The 15,178-nt window shown below is 47.7% G+C and overlaps 1 protein-coding gene across 1 annotated transcript in view; it reads left to right on the top strand.

Annotated features, from left to right (window-relative positions):
• The window catches only part of LOC141152752 (intelectin-1-like), a 38,063-nt gene that overhangs the window by 8,353 nt on the left and 14,532 nt on the right, over window positions 1–15,178 (top strand). The window contains exon 3 of the mRNA XM_073637397.1: window positions 13,161–13,328. Within this exon, the coding sequence (XP_073493498.1) occupies window positions 13,161–13,328 (168 nt within the window). The remainder of the gene's footprint in view (window positions 1–13,160; window positions 13,329–15,178) is intronic.

The raw sequence follows: 15,178 nt of genomic DNA, 5'->3' as shown, positions 1-15,178 counted from the left end.
AGGTTTCGGTATATTTTCCGTGAAGAAAAACAGTAGTGTCTCCTGACTGTTGTGACACAAAAATATATCTGTTGAAAATAGTCTTGTGTAGGCCCGACATCCCAGTGTGGTTTCGCAGTCCCATGGGTCAAATCGCTGTACTATCCAGTTTTGGGCCTTTGGTATCTAAAAAAAAAGCAGTTTGAGTGTGTCGCTCACTGTTCAGCCGCAAATATCTCTATTTAAAAAAGTGTGGTATACGCCAGTAAACAATAACTGTGGTTTTGCCATCCCACGGTAAAAAATCTCTATTATTCAGGTTTCGGTATATTTTCCGTAAAGAAAAACAGTAGTGTCTCCTGACTGTTGTGACACAAAAATATATCTGTTGAAAATAGTCTTGTGTAGGCCCGACATCCCAGTGTAGTTTCGCAGTTCCACGGGTCAAATCGCTGTACTATCCAGTTTTGAGCCTTTGGTATCTAAAAAAAAGCAGTTTGAGTGTGTCGCTCACTGTTCAGCCGCAAATATCTCTATTTAAAAAAGTGTGGTATACCCCAGTAAACAATAACTGTGGTTTTGCCATCCCACGGTAAAAAATCTCTTGAAAAAAGGGAAAAGAGGTGTGCTATGAAGCAGTGATCACCCAGCAATACTTCAATAAATTATCAAACGTTATAATAAGTGACAATAAATTTTATTCATTACAAATATAAATACATACAAACAACGTCAAAAAACCCAAATAGCTAAAACACAAGTAAAATCAATATAGTGGGGTTACCCACTAATTTGAAGCCCACCTGCTCCAAAAAAACATCCCTAGTTACAACAGAACAAGCAGTACCATAATACAACAAGTGCCAGTATTATCCCTGGTGATCAATATCGTACACATGCATATTAGTTATGACTGCCTGACATTAGTATTCAAGGAGGTGTACTATAGTCCAGAAAGATGAAGAGGGAAATATGTGCCTACTACAGCAGAGTATATATTGAAAAATACAAAGAGTCCCAAAAATAAATGAAGCCCATATAGAATATCTGAGCTGACAAATACTATATACTCACATACCACAAAAAGTACTATTCAGGGTATAAATAAATACAAAACCCTTTCATGCTGTAAGTATTCCTCCTGCACATAATAGCGCTACGAACAATCACCTCCCTGAGCACAAAATCCTATGCTGGGATGAAGCAGGCGGGCATTCAGTGCCCAACGCGTGTCGCCACTACACGTGGCTTCATCAGGGGTCTAACGGTAAAAAATCTCTATTATTCAGGTTTTGGTAGTTTTTTCCGTAAAGAAAAACAGTAGTGTCTCCTGACTGTTGTGACACAAAAATATATCTGTTGAAAATAGTCTTGTGTTGGCCCGACATCCCAGTGTGGTTTCGCAGTTCCACGGGTCAAATCGCTGAACTATCCAGTTTTGGGCCTTTGGTAACTAAAAAAAAAGCAGTTTGAGTGTGTCGCTCACTGTTCAGCCGCAAATATCTCTATTTAAAAAAGTGTGGTATACCCTAGTAAACAATAACTGTGGTTTTGCCATCCCACGGTAAAAAATCTCTGTTATTCAGCTTTTGGTAGTTTTTTCCGTAAAGAAAAACAGTAGTGTCTCCTGACTGTTGTGACACAAAAATATATCTGTTGAAAATAGTCTTGTGTAGGCCCGACATCCCAGTGTGGTTTCGCAGTTCCACGGGTCAAATCGCTGTACTATCCAGTTTTGGGCCTTTGGTATCTAAATAAAAAGCAGTTTGAGTGTGTCGCTCACTGTTGAGCCGCAAATATCTCTATTTAAAAAAGTGTGGTATACCCCAGTAAACAATAACTATGGTTTTGCCATCCCACGGTAAAAAATCTCTATTATTCAGCTTTTCGTAGTTTTTTCCGTAAAGAAAAACAGTAGTGTCTCCTGACTGTTGTGACACAAAAATATATCTGTTGAAAATAGTCTTGTGTAGGCCCGACATCCCAGTGTGGTTTCGCAGTTCCATGGGTCAAATCGCTGTACTATCCAGTTTTGAGCCTTTGGTATCTAAAAAAAAAGCAGTTTGAGTGTGTCGCTCAGTGTTCAGCCGCAAATATCTCTATTTAAAAAAGTGGGGTAAACCCCAGTAAACAATAACTGTGGTTTTGCCATCCCATGGTAAAAAATCTCTATTATTCAGGTTTTGGTATATTTTCCGTAAAGAAAAATGGTAGTGTCTCCTGACTGTTGTGACACAAAAATATATCTGTTGAAAATAGTCTTGTGTAGGCCCGACATCCCAGTGTGGTTTCGCAGTTCCATGGGTCAAATCGCTGTACTATCCAGTTTTGGGCCTTTGGTATCTAAATAAAAAGCAGTTTGAGTGTGTCGCTCACTGTTCAGCCGCAAATATCTCTATTTAAAAAAGTGGGGTAAACCCCAGTAAACAATAACTGTGGTTTTGCCATCCCATGGTAAAAAATCTCTATTATTCAGGTTTTGGTATATTTTCCGTAAAGAAAAATGGTAGTGTCTCCTGACTGTTGTGACACAAAAATATATCTGTTGAAAATAGTCTTGTGTAGGCCCGACATCCCAGTGTGGTTTCGCAGTTCCACGGGTCAAATCGCTGTACTATCCAGTTTTGGGCCTTTGGTATCTAAAAAAAAAGCAGTTTGAGTGTGTCGCTCACTGTTCAGCCGCAAATATCTCTATTTAAAAAAGTGTGGTATACGCCAGTAAACAATAACTGTGGTTTTGCCATCCCACGGTAAAAAATCTCTATTATTCAGGTTTCGGTATATTTTCCGTAAAGAAAAACAGTAGTGTCTCCTGACTGTTGTGACACAAAAATATATCTGTTGAAAATAGTCTTGTGTAGGCCCGACAACCCAGTGTGGTTTCGCAGTCCCATGGGTCAAATCGCTGTACTATCCAGTTTTGGGCCTTTAGTATCTAAAAAAAAAGCAGTTTGAGTGTGTCGCTCACTGTTCAGCTGCAAATATCTCTATTTAAAAAAGTGTGGTATACGCCAGTAAACAATAACTGTGGTTTTGCCATCCCACGGTAAAAAATCTCTATTATTCAGGTTTCGGTATATTTTCCGTAAAGAAAAACAGTAGTGTCTCCTGACTGTTGTGACACAAAAATATATCTGTTGAAAATAGTCTTGTGTAGGCCCGACATCCCAGTGTAGTTTCGCAGTTCCACGGGTCAAATCGCTGTACTATCCAGTTTTGGGCCTTTGGTATCTAAAAAAAAGCAGTTTGAGTGTGTCACTCACTGTTCAGCCGCAAATATCTCTATTTAAAAAAGTGTGGTATACCCCAGTAAACAATAACTGTGGTTTTGCCATCCCACGGTAAAAAATCTCTTGAAAAAAGGGAAAAGAGGTGTGCTATGAAGCAGTGATCACCCAGCAATACTTCAATAAATTATCAAACGTTATAATAAGTGACAATAAATTTTATTCATTACAAATATAAATACATACAAGCAACGTCAAAAAACCCAAATAGCTAAAACACAAGTAAAATCAATATAGTGGGGTTACCCACTAATTTGAAGCCCACCTGCTCCAAAAAAACATCCTTAGTTACAACAGAACAAGCAGTACCATAATACAACAAGTGCCAGTATTATCCCTGGTGATCAATATCGTACACATGCAAATTAGTTATGACTGCCTGACATTAGTATTCAAGGAGGTGTACTATAGTCCAGAAAGATGAAGAGGGAAATATGTGCCTACTACAGCAGAGTATATATTGAAAAATACAAAGAGTCCCAAAAATAAATGAAGCCCATATAGAATATCTGAGCTGACAAATACTATATACTCACATACCACAAAAAGTACTCTTCAGGGTATAAATAAATACAAAACCCTTTCATGCTGTAAGTATCCCTCCTGCACATAATAGCGCTATGATCAATCACCTCCCTGAGCACAAAATCCTATGCTGGGATGAAGCAGGTGGGCATTCAGTGCCCAATGCGTGTCGCCACTACACGTGGCTTCATCAGGGGTCTAACGGTAAAAAATCTCTATTATTCAGGTTTTGGTAGTTTTTTCCGTAAAGAAAAACAGTAGTGTCTCCTGACTGTTGTGACACAAAAATATATCTGTTGAAAATAGTCTTGTGTAGGCCCGACATCCCAGTGTGGTTTCGCAGTCCCATGGGTCAAATCGCTGTACTATCCAGTTTTGGGCCTTTGGTATCTAAAAAAAAAGCAGTTTGAGTGTGTCGCTCACTGTTCAGCCGCAAATATCTCTATTTGAAAAAGTGTGGTATACCCTAGTAAACAATAACTGTGGTTTTGCAATCCCACGGTAAAAAATCTCTGTTATTCAGCTTTTGGTAGCTTTTTCCGTAAAGAAAAACAGTAGTGTCTCCTGACTGTTGTGACACAAAAATATATCTGTTGAAAATAGTCTTGTGTAGGCCCGACATCCCAGTGTGGTTTCGCAGTTCCACGGGTCAAATCGCTGTACTATCCAGTTTTGGGCCTTTGGTATCTAAAAAAAAAGCAGTTTGAGTGTGTCGCTCAGTGTTCAGCCGCAAATATCTCTATTTAAAAAAGTGTGGTATACCCCAGTAAACAATAACTATGGTTTTGCCATCCCACGGTAAAAAATCTCTATTATTTAGCTTTTGGTATTTTTTTCCGTAAAGAAAAACAGTAGTGTCTCATGACTGTTGTGACACAAAAATATATCTGTTGAAAATAGTCTTGTGTAGGCCCGACATCCCAGTGTGGTTTCGCAGTTCCACGGGTCAAATCGCTGTACTATCCAGTTTTGGGCCTTTGGTATCAAAAAAAAAAGCAGTTTGAGTGTGTTGCTCACTGTTCAGCCGCAAATATCTCTATTTAAAAAAGTGTGGTATACCCCAGTAAACAATAACTGTGGTTTTCCTCTTCCACGGTTCTAATCTACTCTTTATTACCCTTTTTCCATTGATAGTGCAAGTGTAAGCTATTTTACTTCATTTACAATGGGCAAGGCGCGTGGCAAGGGACGTGGCAGTGGACGTTCTGGTGATGGTTCGTGCAGAGGACGGGACCGTGGCCAAGATGAAAATGTGCCACAACCAACAGCCACATCTTCTCGCTCCCACTTCTTGACCGAATTACTAGGGAAGCACAGAACAACACCAGTATTGAGAACTGATCAGTGTGAACAGGTTATTAATTGGATAGCAGATAATGCTTCCTGTTACCTGGGCACCACCACCTTTGGTCTGTCTTCCACACGGTCAACTCTTAGTAGCCGTGAGTCTCGACCGCATACTCCTCCTCACCCTGATGCTCCTTCCTCCCACCATGCCGAGTGTCGTCAGACAGCAAGTGATCCCACACTTGGACACTCTGAAGAGCTGTTCACTGGTCCATTTCCATATTTGGGCCCCTCGCCTGATACGCTTGAAGTGGTGGAAGAGGAGATCCCATGTTGCGATGCCCAAATATTTGAACAGCCACGGCCACAGGAAGTCGACGTTGGCAATCTGTCACAAGAGGTGGACGATGACGAGACACAATTGCCAGGAAGTGAGGAGGAGGATCGTGGTACGCAAGTGGAAGAGGAGGAGGTGGTGGATGATCTAGTAACTGATCCAACGTAATAGGAGGACATGCAGAGTGAGGCCAGCAGCACACAGGGGGAGGGAGGCAGAGTACCCCAACAGGCAGGAAGAAGCAGTGTGGTGGCCGCAGACAGAAGGCAGGCAACCGTTCCCCGTAACACCAACACGAGGGACGTTGCCAGTACAAGCGGTAGGTCTTCCAGAGTCTGGAATTTTTTTAAAGACTCTGCTGTTAACCCCAAAAAGGCCATATGTTCCACCTGCCATGCCAGCATCAGCAGGGGTGACAAAACTACCAGCCTGACCACCACCAGCATGATCAGGCACATGGCAGCAAAGCACCCGACTTTGTGGGGCGAAACCCAGGGCCCACGACCAGTGTCAGCGGGTGTCACCACTGCTTCTTCCACTGTTGTGCGTGCAATAGAACCCCCTGTTGTGTGTGCAAGGCAATCCCCTGTCCATACTGCATGTAAAGATGCCCCCTCCTCTCAGTCTTCACTAGTTATGGCAGTTTCTCAAGAAACAGCATCAACGTCCACGTCCACGTCCCACCGCAGCGTTCAATTGTCCATATCCCAGACCTTTGAACGAAAGCGGAAATTCGCAGCTTACGCCCCACAGGCCACAGTCCTAAATTCGCACATTTCATGACTGCTTGCGTTGGAAATGCTGCCTTTTAGGCTGGTGGAGACGGAATCCTTCCGCAATCTTATGGCGGTGGCCGTCCCTCGGTACTCGGTCCCCAGCCGACACTATTTTGCCCGGTGTGCCATCCCCGCACTACACAAGCACGTGTCCCAAAGCATCTGCCGTTCCCTCAACAACGCAGTTACTGGGAGAGTCCACCTGAAAACGGACACGTGGACAAGTGCTTGTGGCCAGGGACGGTACATCTCTCTGACGGCACACTGGGTAAACATAGTGGAAGCGGGACCCAGTCGGACTTTGGGACCGAACACATCCTCCCCACACTGAGGATTGCGGGCATTATGTCAGTCAGAGTTGCCCCCACAGTGTACAGCTCCTGCTCATCCTCCTCCTCCTCCTCCTCTTCATGTTCAGCCTCCATCTCAGATATCACCACATCAGTTACAAGCTGGAAGCATTGCAGTACTGCCTCCGCCAAGCGGCAACAGGCTGTGCTGAAACTCATAAGCTTAGGTGATAAACCTCACACTGCTTGTGAGTTGTGGACAGCTGTGAAAGAGCAGGCAGATCTGTGGCTGAGACCGCTGCACCTACATCCCGGCATGGTCGTGTGTGACAATGGCCGTAACCTGGTGGCGGCTCTGAGGCGAGGTGAGATCACACACGTACCATGCCTGGCTCATGTGCTTAACCTCGTGGTTCAGCGGTTTCTTAAATCGTACCCCGAGTTGCCAGATCTGCTCGTGAAAGTACGCCGCCTGTCAGCTCATTTTCACAAGTCGGCTACAGCTTCCGCCGCCCTTGCTGTGTTGCAGCAGTGTTTGCAGCTTCCGGCACACCGACTGGTGTGTGATGTCCCCACACATTGGAACTCTACCCTCCACATGTTGCAAAGGATTTCTGAGCAGAAGAGAGCAGTTGTGGAGTACCAGCTGCAACAAGGCCGTCGATATTCAGGTCAGACTCCACACATAAGACCTCAGGAGTGGACCTGGATGTCTGACATATGTACCATCCTGACAAACTTTGAGGAGGCCACCAAGATGGTGAGTGGCGATGACGCCATCATTAGTGTCAGCATCTTACTTGTCTGTCTTTTGCAATGCTCTCTGCAGAGAATTAAAGAGGAGGCATTGCAGCCAGAGTATGATGAGATGGATCAAGAAGCCGTAGCGGGCGATTACACACAGCCCAGCCTCATCTCATCCCAACGTGCATTGGGGGACAATGAGGGAGAGGAGGAGGAGGAGGAAGAACAGGAGCTGCTATCATGCGTTGTAGACGGTAGTACCTGTACAAGTGTCATACCGTTGGTTCAGCATGGGTGGCCAGAGGACAGGGCGGAGGAGGAAGAGGAGGAGGAGGAGAGCATGGTCAGTCGTCATCTTGGTGAGGACATGGAAATCTTGCCCGTTACCAGTATGGCACGCATGGCTGACATTATGTTACGCTGCCTTAACCGTGACCCTCGCGTTGTCAAAATGTTGGGTGACAGTCATTACTGGTTGGTGACACTTGTAGACCCCCGCTACAAGGAGAACTTTCACTCTCTTATTCTTGAGGTGGAGATGTCTACAAAAATGGGGCAGTACCAGAAGGCCCTTGCTGCAGAACTCTTAAAAAAATTCCCATCTGAACACGCTAGCGGCAGAGGTCACAGTTCGTTGCCCAACCAAGGCGTACAGGCGAGAGAGATGCAACTCCAATCCAGCAGAGGCAGGGGAACACTGTCAACGTTCTGGGACAGTTTTCTGACACCCGCCCAGCTTACAGGCCCTGAGGCGCGGGGTAATCTCACAAGGAGTGGAAAGTTTCAAAAGATGGTGAGGGAGTACCTTGCCGACCGTACCAGCGTCCTCCGTGATTCCTCTGTGCCTTTTAATTATTGGGTATACAAGCTGGACACTTGGAATGAACTCGCTCTGTACGCCTTGGAGGTCCTGGCCTGCCCTGCCGCTAGCGTGTTATCGGAGCGTGTTTTTAGTGCCGCTGGGGGAATTATAACTGATAAGCGCACTCGCCTGTCAACTGACAATGCTGACAAGCTGAACCTTATCAAAATGAACAAGGGCTGGATAGGGCCAGACTTCTCATCACCACCAAATGACAGCAGAGTAACATAAAGTCAAATCCACTGTGTTATTTCGGGAGGTGTATTCACATGCTCCGCTTCACACCCACACATGGGTATACGCTTCCTCGTTTCGGCTGTTTTATCTTCTTCTCCTTATCCTCAGCCTCCACCACCACTATACCACCAGGGTGCCAGCATTGCAAGTTCCTCCGTCCTTATTTTTGGCAGTTTTTGCTTGCAAGGCATAAGCAAATACTATGGGACATCCACTCCCCAATAATGGGACTTATGTTTGTAATATGCTGTACTGCATGGCTCTTGTAAGGGGCATTGCAAGTTGCTCCATCCTAATTTTTGGCAGCTTTTGCTTGGAAAGCATAAGCAAATACTATGGGAGACCCACTCCCCAATAATGGGACTTATGTTTGTAATATGCAGTACTGCATGGCTCTTGTAAAGGGGCATTGCAAGTTGCTCCGTCCTAATTTTTGGCAGCTTTTGCTTGCAAGGCATAAGCAAATACTATGGGACACCCACTCCCCAATAATGGGATTTATGTTTGTAATATGCTGTACTGCATGGCTCTTGTAAGGGGCATTGCAAGTTGCTCCGTCCTAATTTTTGGAAGCTTTTGCTTGCAAGGCATAAGCAAATACTATGGGACACCCACTCCCCAATAATGGGATTTATGTTTGTAATATGCTGTACTGCATGGCTCTTGTAAGGGGCATTGCAAGTTGCTCCGTCCTAATTTTTGGCAGCTTTTGCTTGCAAGGCATAAGCAAATACTATGGGACACCCACTCCCCAATAATGGGACTTATGTTTGTAATATGCTGTACTGCATGGCTCTTGTAAGGGGCATTGCAAGTTGCTCCGTCCTAATTTTTGGCAGCTTTTGCTTGCAAGGCATAAGCAAATACTATGGGAGACCCACTCCCCAATAATGGGACTTATGTTTGTAATATGCTGTACTGCATGGCTCTTGTAAGGGGCATTGCAAGTTGCTCCGTCCTAATTTTTGGCAGCTTTGGCTTGCAAGGCATAAGTAAATACTATGGGAGACCCACTCCCCAATAATGGGACTTATGTTTGTAATATGCTGTACTGCATGTGACGCGCCCCCTGGGCCGTGTGTACACGTGTGTGGGATACACGGTGCAGGGTCTCTGGGGTCTGTAGTCTCCGTGGCTGTGACCCGGTCCCGTGGCTCAGGCTGGTCAAACCAGTGGCAGTCTTTGTTAGGTTTTGAGGTTAATTGTCCGACTGCGCCACCCGTGGATTGCGGTCAGGGAGTACCACCGCTGCGAGGCAGACCGCTGAGGCTGGTGTTGTGTGCGCAGCAGAGAATGGGATAACTCCCCACGGGAGGAGTATAGCCTCAGGGCAGTGAGTGTGGATGATGGGGGTGATGGTGCACGAGCGCAGCAGGAACGACTCAGAGTCTTTGCAGTGCAGTTCAGGGTCTTTACTGATGATTATAAGGTAGACCCTCCCGGGAGTACTGGCTAGCATAAGAGGCCTGGTCAGTCTGTGATCAAGCAGGAGTTCCCCTGGCCAGGTGGAGTTGTAGGTCTCCCCGTATGTCTGCACTCTTCCTGGCTACCTTGCTGTAAGCGGGTAGAAGTAGCCCACGTCCCTGAGTGTACCGTGTAGTGCTCACCCGTATGGCTGGTGACTTGGGGCCTTCTGTTAGCCTCCGCTCCACGACGGCAGTGCTGGTCCCTTGCTTGTCACTGAGCCTCCGGGCTTCTATGGCCAGAGGACCTGAAATCCCCTGCCGGCTGGTTTCTGCTGCTGGATATATAAGTCCTCACAGCCTCGGACTCCTGTGTCCGGTTCCTATTGTCTTCTGCCAGGGCGAGCTCTGCTCAGCTTCCAGCACCTGGTCTTTAGCTCCTAGCTCCTACAGAGCTCCTTGCTGTTACTTTCCCTTGCTCTCACTCTGACTCTGACTGTTCTCTGTTCTCTGACTCACTCAACCCCGCCCCAGATCCAGTTTATAAGGGCAAAATTCTCCCCTCCCAGGACTGGGGCAGGAGGATGTTGCATGTTTAAGGGATCCTGACCAGGAAACCTCCCACTTGCTCTCCGACGTAATATCTCTATTACTGTGGTGACCAGACCCCTGGCGTGCCACACATGGCTCTTGTAAGGGGCATTGCAGTTCCTCATAATTTTTGGAAAGCCTTCCATTCACTGCTTAGGCCAACAGTGCACAGGAGACCCAGTTGCTATAAATGGAAAAAAAGGTTTAGTTAACGCCCTCTGACCTCCATGTCATTTCCAAGGGGCATTGGAATGCCTCGAAATTTTTGGTAGGCATTGCACTCACTGTATGCCCTATAACTGTGTATTCGAACCGCTCCTTTTGTTACAGAAACATATCCTACAAGACATATCTGGTTGACTGGCCTGATATTGATGTGAATGGTCCCTGTTCCTCCTGCTCTTTCTCCTTTGCCACTACCTCATCCATCATTTATCACCTGAAGCTTTTTTTTAACGGGAGTCATAGAACTTGGATAGTAGCGGGAAAACATCCAGCAATCCTCGGAGGAGGTAGGATATGCGCCAAAACGCTGACCACCTCAGGCCTAGCCGCTACTACATACATGCGCTTGCATTACAACAAAACAAAGCAGATGCTAACTTCTATCATCCTCATCATGCTTCTCACCTTGGCACTCTCAACTCCCCTGATGGAGAAGCCAGGGCCCACCGGAGGAGTCTGAGAGTCCGGTGGGCTCGGCCAATGCTGCCCTAAAGCAGGCCAGGCTAAGAAAAGTGTGGGAAAGGTTACCGGGACAAATAGGGGTGGCTGTGGACCGAGTATGGACACCCAGCCACCCCCTGGAGGCTGGGGAGCAAGCGGGGACACCCGGCCACCCGGCAGCTGGGGACTGAGTATGGATACCAGGACGCCGACACAGCCATGGCGTGGTGGCCAGATTCCGCCTCCACATGCCTAAAAGGCCCAATTTAAAGTGCAAGCAAGCAAGCAGTATGTTATTGCAGCCTGGGGGTGGGCGGGTGGCAGGCTGCATACTTGCGCTTACATTGCAAGGAATGGGAGAGGTACAATTGAACACTGCCCTGGGACTAGGACTTGAATGGGGATAGTTGCAAGTCTGCAACGACAGGTGCAAGGTGGGAGGCATCTTCGCATGTACCATGAACAGGGGTTTGGCATGCACACACTACAGCGGAATAGGCTCTCCTTCCCACTAAATGCACTGGGGAGGGCACAGGTAATGTTTTGGTATACGCGCTTAATCTTATCTATAAGGCACACCAGGACAAATAGGGGCGGCTGGGGACTGAGTATGGATACCTCGCTGCCGAAGCAGCCATGAGGTAGTGGCCAGCTTCGGCCTCCTCCAAACTAAAAGGCCCCATTTCAAGTGCAAGCTAGCAGTATGGAATTGCAGTCTGGGGGTGGGTGGGTGGCAGGCTGCACACTTACACTTGCATTAAAAGAAAACATAGCAGATGCTAACTTCTGTCATCATCATCATGCTCCTCACCTTGGCACTCTCAACTCCACCGATGGAGAAGTCAGGGCCCACCGGAGGAGTCTGGTTCTCTGGTGGGCTCATCCAATGCTGCCTAAAGCAGGCCGGGCTAAGAAAAGTGTGTGGGGGGATGTTCCAAGGAGAAATAGGGGTGGCTGGGGACCGTTTATGGACACCCGGCCGCCGGGCGGCTGGGGACTGAGTATGGATTCAAGGCCGCCAACACAGCCATGACGTGGTGGCCAGATTCCGCCTCCACATGCCTAAAAGGCCCAATTTAAAGTTCAAGCAAGTAAGCAGTATGGTATTGCAGCCTGGGGGTGGGTGGGTGGCAGGCTGCATACTTGCGCTTGTATTGCAAGGAATGGGGGAGGTACAATTGAGCACTGCCCTGGGACTAGAACTTGCATGGGGATAGTTGCAAGTCTGCATCTTCTGATGCGGCAAGGATCACTTATGATGGGCACACTTTTAGACAGTGACCTGGGAGTCAGAGATGCTTCCAGGGGTCTTCCCCATGCTGTTCCCATGTCTTTTCAGCACTTTATGCATGTGTCACAAAGCACATGGCCAGATAAGGTTGTAAAATGTTAAAATGACATTTCCCGGTGAATGCATTTGTCATAGTTGAAAGCAATACAAAAGTGCAAAAACGCATAAAAATGCTACTTGTGAACATAGCCGAAGGTGTGGAGGAGTATTTTTGTTTTTGGTCATTTATTTTAACTTATACACAAGTCTTTTCCCTGGAAAGAATGTTCCTTAACATATTTCACAGGAAAGCAGTTTCAGTTTTGTTTTTGAACGTTTTATTGTGAGCCCGTAAAAGTGGCTTAATACCTCTGACCACGTTGTTGACAGCAGTGACCTGGGGGTCAGAAATGCTTCCTGGGGCGATCCCCATGCTGTCCCCATGTCATTTGAGCACTGTCACTATCGTTTTGGGCACTTGTTAGGCTTTTAAAAGACTGCCGGGGGGTGCCACCGCAAAAATGCTCGAGTCTCCCATAGACTAACATTGGGCTCGTTGCTCGGGTCGAGCACCCAAGTATCACGGCGAGCTCGGCCTGAGCTTCGAGCACCCAAGCATTTTAGTGCTCGCTCAACACTAGTAAGTAACAGTGTTTTTTTCACAACTACTGAATCTTATACCCAAAAGTGTTCTGGAAGGGGACAACCCCTTTAATGGTTAGTTTTTATCCATTGGATCCTCAGGTTCTATTTTCTTTCATTACATTTTTTCAAGATCCGTATCATGAATTAATTTTCGATCCTTTAGTATTTAATATTAGCCCTATTGATTTGATCAATTTCCATCAAGCCTGCTTGTTACAGTATGTGAAATTTGCTGAATTCTTTTCCTTGTATGTTGTGTAGAAGACACATCGGTGTCATCAAAGAAAGAGAAGATCCTACATCTTCTGTCCTGCTGGGAAGATGATAAAGAAAACAAATATAAGACCGATAATTATAATGAGAACCGTGAGCGTGTGGTCAAATACAGGAGCTGTAAGGAGATCCAAGACTCCATCAATGATGTCAAAGGTGAAAATTAATATACTTTCCAAAAACAAAGCCAACAAGTCACAGAAGGTTTTGGGCAAAGTAGATGGCGGTAGCATAAATAGAGAGGTCCCCATGGCAAAGACCAAAACGTGTCTCCCCAAAAATGAGAGAAAGGCCTCATGGTTGTTTTCTGCTCCACCAATCATTCTATGATTCTTCGGTCAATTCCCTACAGTGTGTAACATCCCTGGCGGCGTGCTGGCATGGTTTACCATCTCCAACCATGCAAGACCGCCAACTTACCTACCAGTCCAGGCTGTGCACTATACTCCTCTACTTGCTGTGTGCATGTCTCTTGTCTGCTGGCTTAGGGCGGCGGTGCTGGAACTTCTTGATTCTTAAAGTTACAGCATGCTCAGTCCTAATGCTTCCCCAGCCTATTGCTGTGAGTCGCTGGATACTTAAACCTCCTCCACCCAGTGAGAGGGGCCTGAGCAACACTTTCTTTCAGTGTAGTCTGTGCAACTGAGTTGCCAGGTCCTGTCCTGTATCTAGTCTGTTTCCGCCACCCTGGGGGCTGTATACCCAGGCCCGGTTACCTGTATCTGTGACTTCTAGTCTATTTCTGCCATTCTGGGAGCTGAATGCCCAGGCTCGTTCCTGTATCTTGTTCCTGTGTCAGTTCCTGTCTGAACTGTGTCCTAGCCCGTTACCTGTTTGTCTCTATGTCCGATCCTTCCCTTTTCCTGCAGTGTCTGAACCAGTACCTAACTCCTACTCTTTTTCTCTGTACTTCTGTTTGTGAGTTCTGTGTCCACTCGCTACTTCATAGCAAGTACCTTGTGTGTATCTGGTTCTGCTTGTCCCGTTTCCCTGCTTCCATATCTACCTCCTGTGTTCTGCTATCTTCCTGTGTTTCCCTGTCCCTGTCTGTTCCATGTGAACAGAGCCCTGTCCTGTCTGTCCGCACCTGAGGCTCTGCTCTGCTCCGCTTCCCCTCCACACCTGCGGCTCTGCTCTGCTCCGTTTCCCCTCCACACCTGCGGCTCTGCTCTGCCCTGCTCCGCTTCCCCTATGCACCTGCAGCTTTGCTCTGCTCTGCCCTGCTCCGCTTCCCCTGTGCACTTGCTGCTCTGCTCTGCCCTGCTCCACTTCCCCTCTGCACCTGCGGCTCTGCCATGCTGCACTTCCCATTCACAGCTGTGGCTCTGCTCTGCCCTGCTCCGCTTCCCCTACACACCTGCAGTTCTGCTCTGCTCTGCCCTGCTCTGCCCTTCTCCGCTTCCCCTCCGCACCTGCGGCTCTGCTCTGCTCTGCCCTTCTCCGCTTCCCCTCCGCACCTGCGGCTCTGCTCTGCTCTGCCATGCTCCACTTCTCCTCCGCATGTGCGGCTCTGCTCTGCCCTGCTCTGCTCCGCTTCCCCTCCGCACATGCAGCTCTGCTCTGCCCTGCTCTGCTCCGCTTCCCCTCCACACCTGCGGCTGTACTCTGCCCTGCTCTGTCCTGCTCTGCTTCCCCTCCACACCAGCGGCTCTGCTCTGCCCTGCTCCGCTTCCCCTCCACACTTGCAGCTCTACTCTGCCCTGCTTCGCTTCCCCTGCACACCTGCAGCTCTGCTCTGCTCTGCCCTGCTCCCCTTCCCCTGTGCACCTGTGGCTCTGCTCTGCCCTACCCTGCTCCGCTTCCCCTCCGCACCTGCGGCTCTGCTCTGCCCTGCTCCGCTTCCCCTCCACACCTGCGGCTCTATTCTGCCCTGCACCACTTCCCCTCCGCACCCACGGCTCTGCTCTGCTCTGCCCTGCTCCGCTTCCCCTCCGCACCTGCGGCTCTGCTCTGCCCTGCTCTGCTTCCCCTCCGCACCTGCGGCTCTGCTCTGCCCTGCTCCGCTT

The sequence above is a fragment of the Phyllobates terribilis genome, unplaced genomic scaffold (genome assembly GCF_046119375.1).
Source record: "Phyllobates terribilis strain yellow unplaced genomic scaffold, ASM4611937v1 Scaffold_6__1_contigs__length_29720123, whole genome shotgun sequence".
In the NCBI taxonomy this organism is placed as follows: Eukaryota; Metazoa; Chordata; class Amphibia; order Anura; family Dendrobatidae; genus Phyllobates; species Phyllobates terribilis.
The sequence above is the reverse complement of the archived record's forward strand: the minus strand, read 5'-3'. Positions and strand labels throughout refer to the sequence as shown.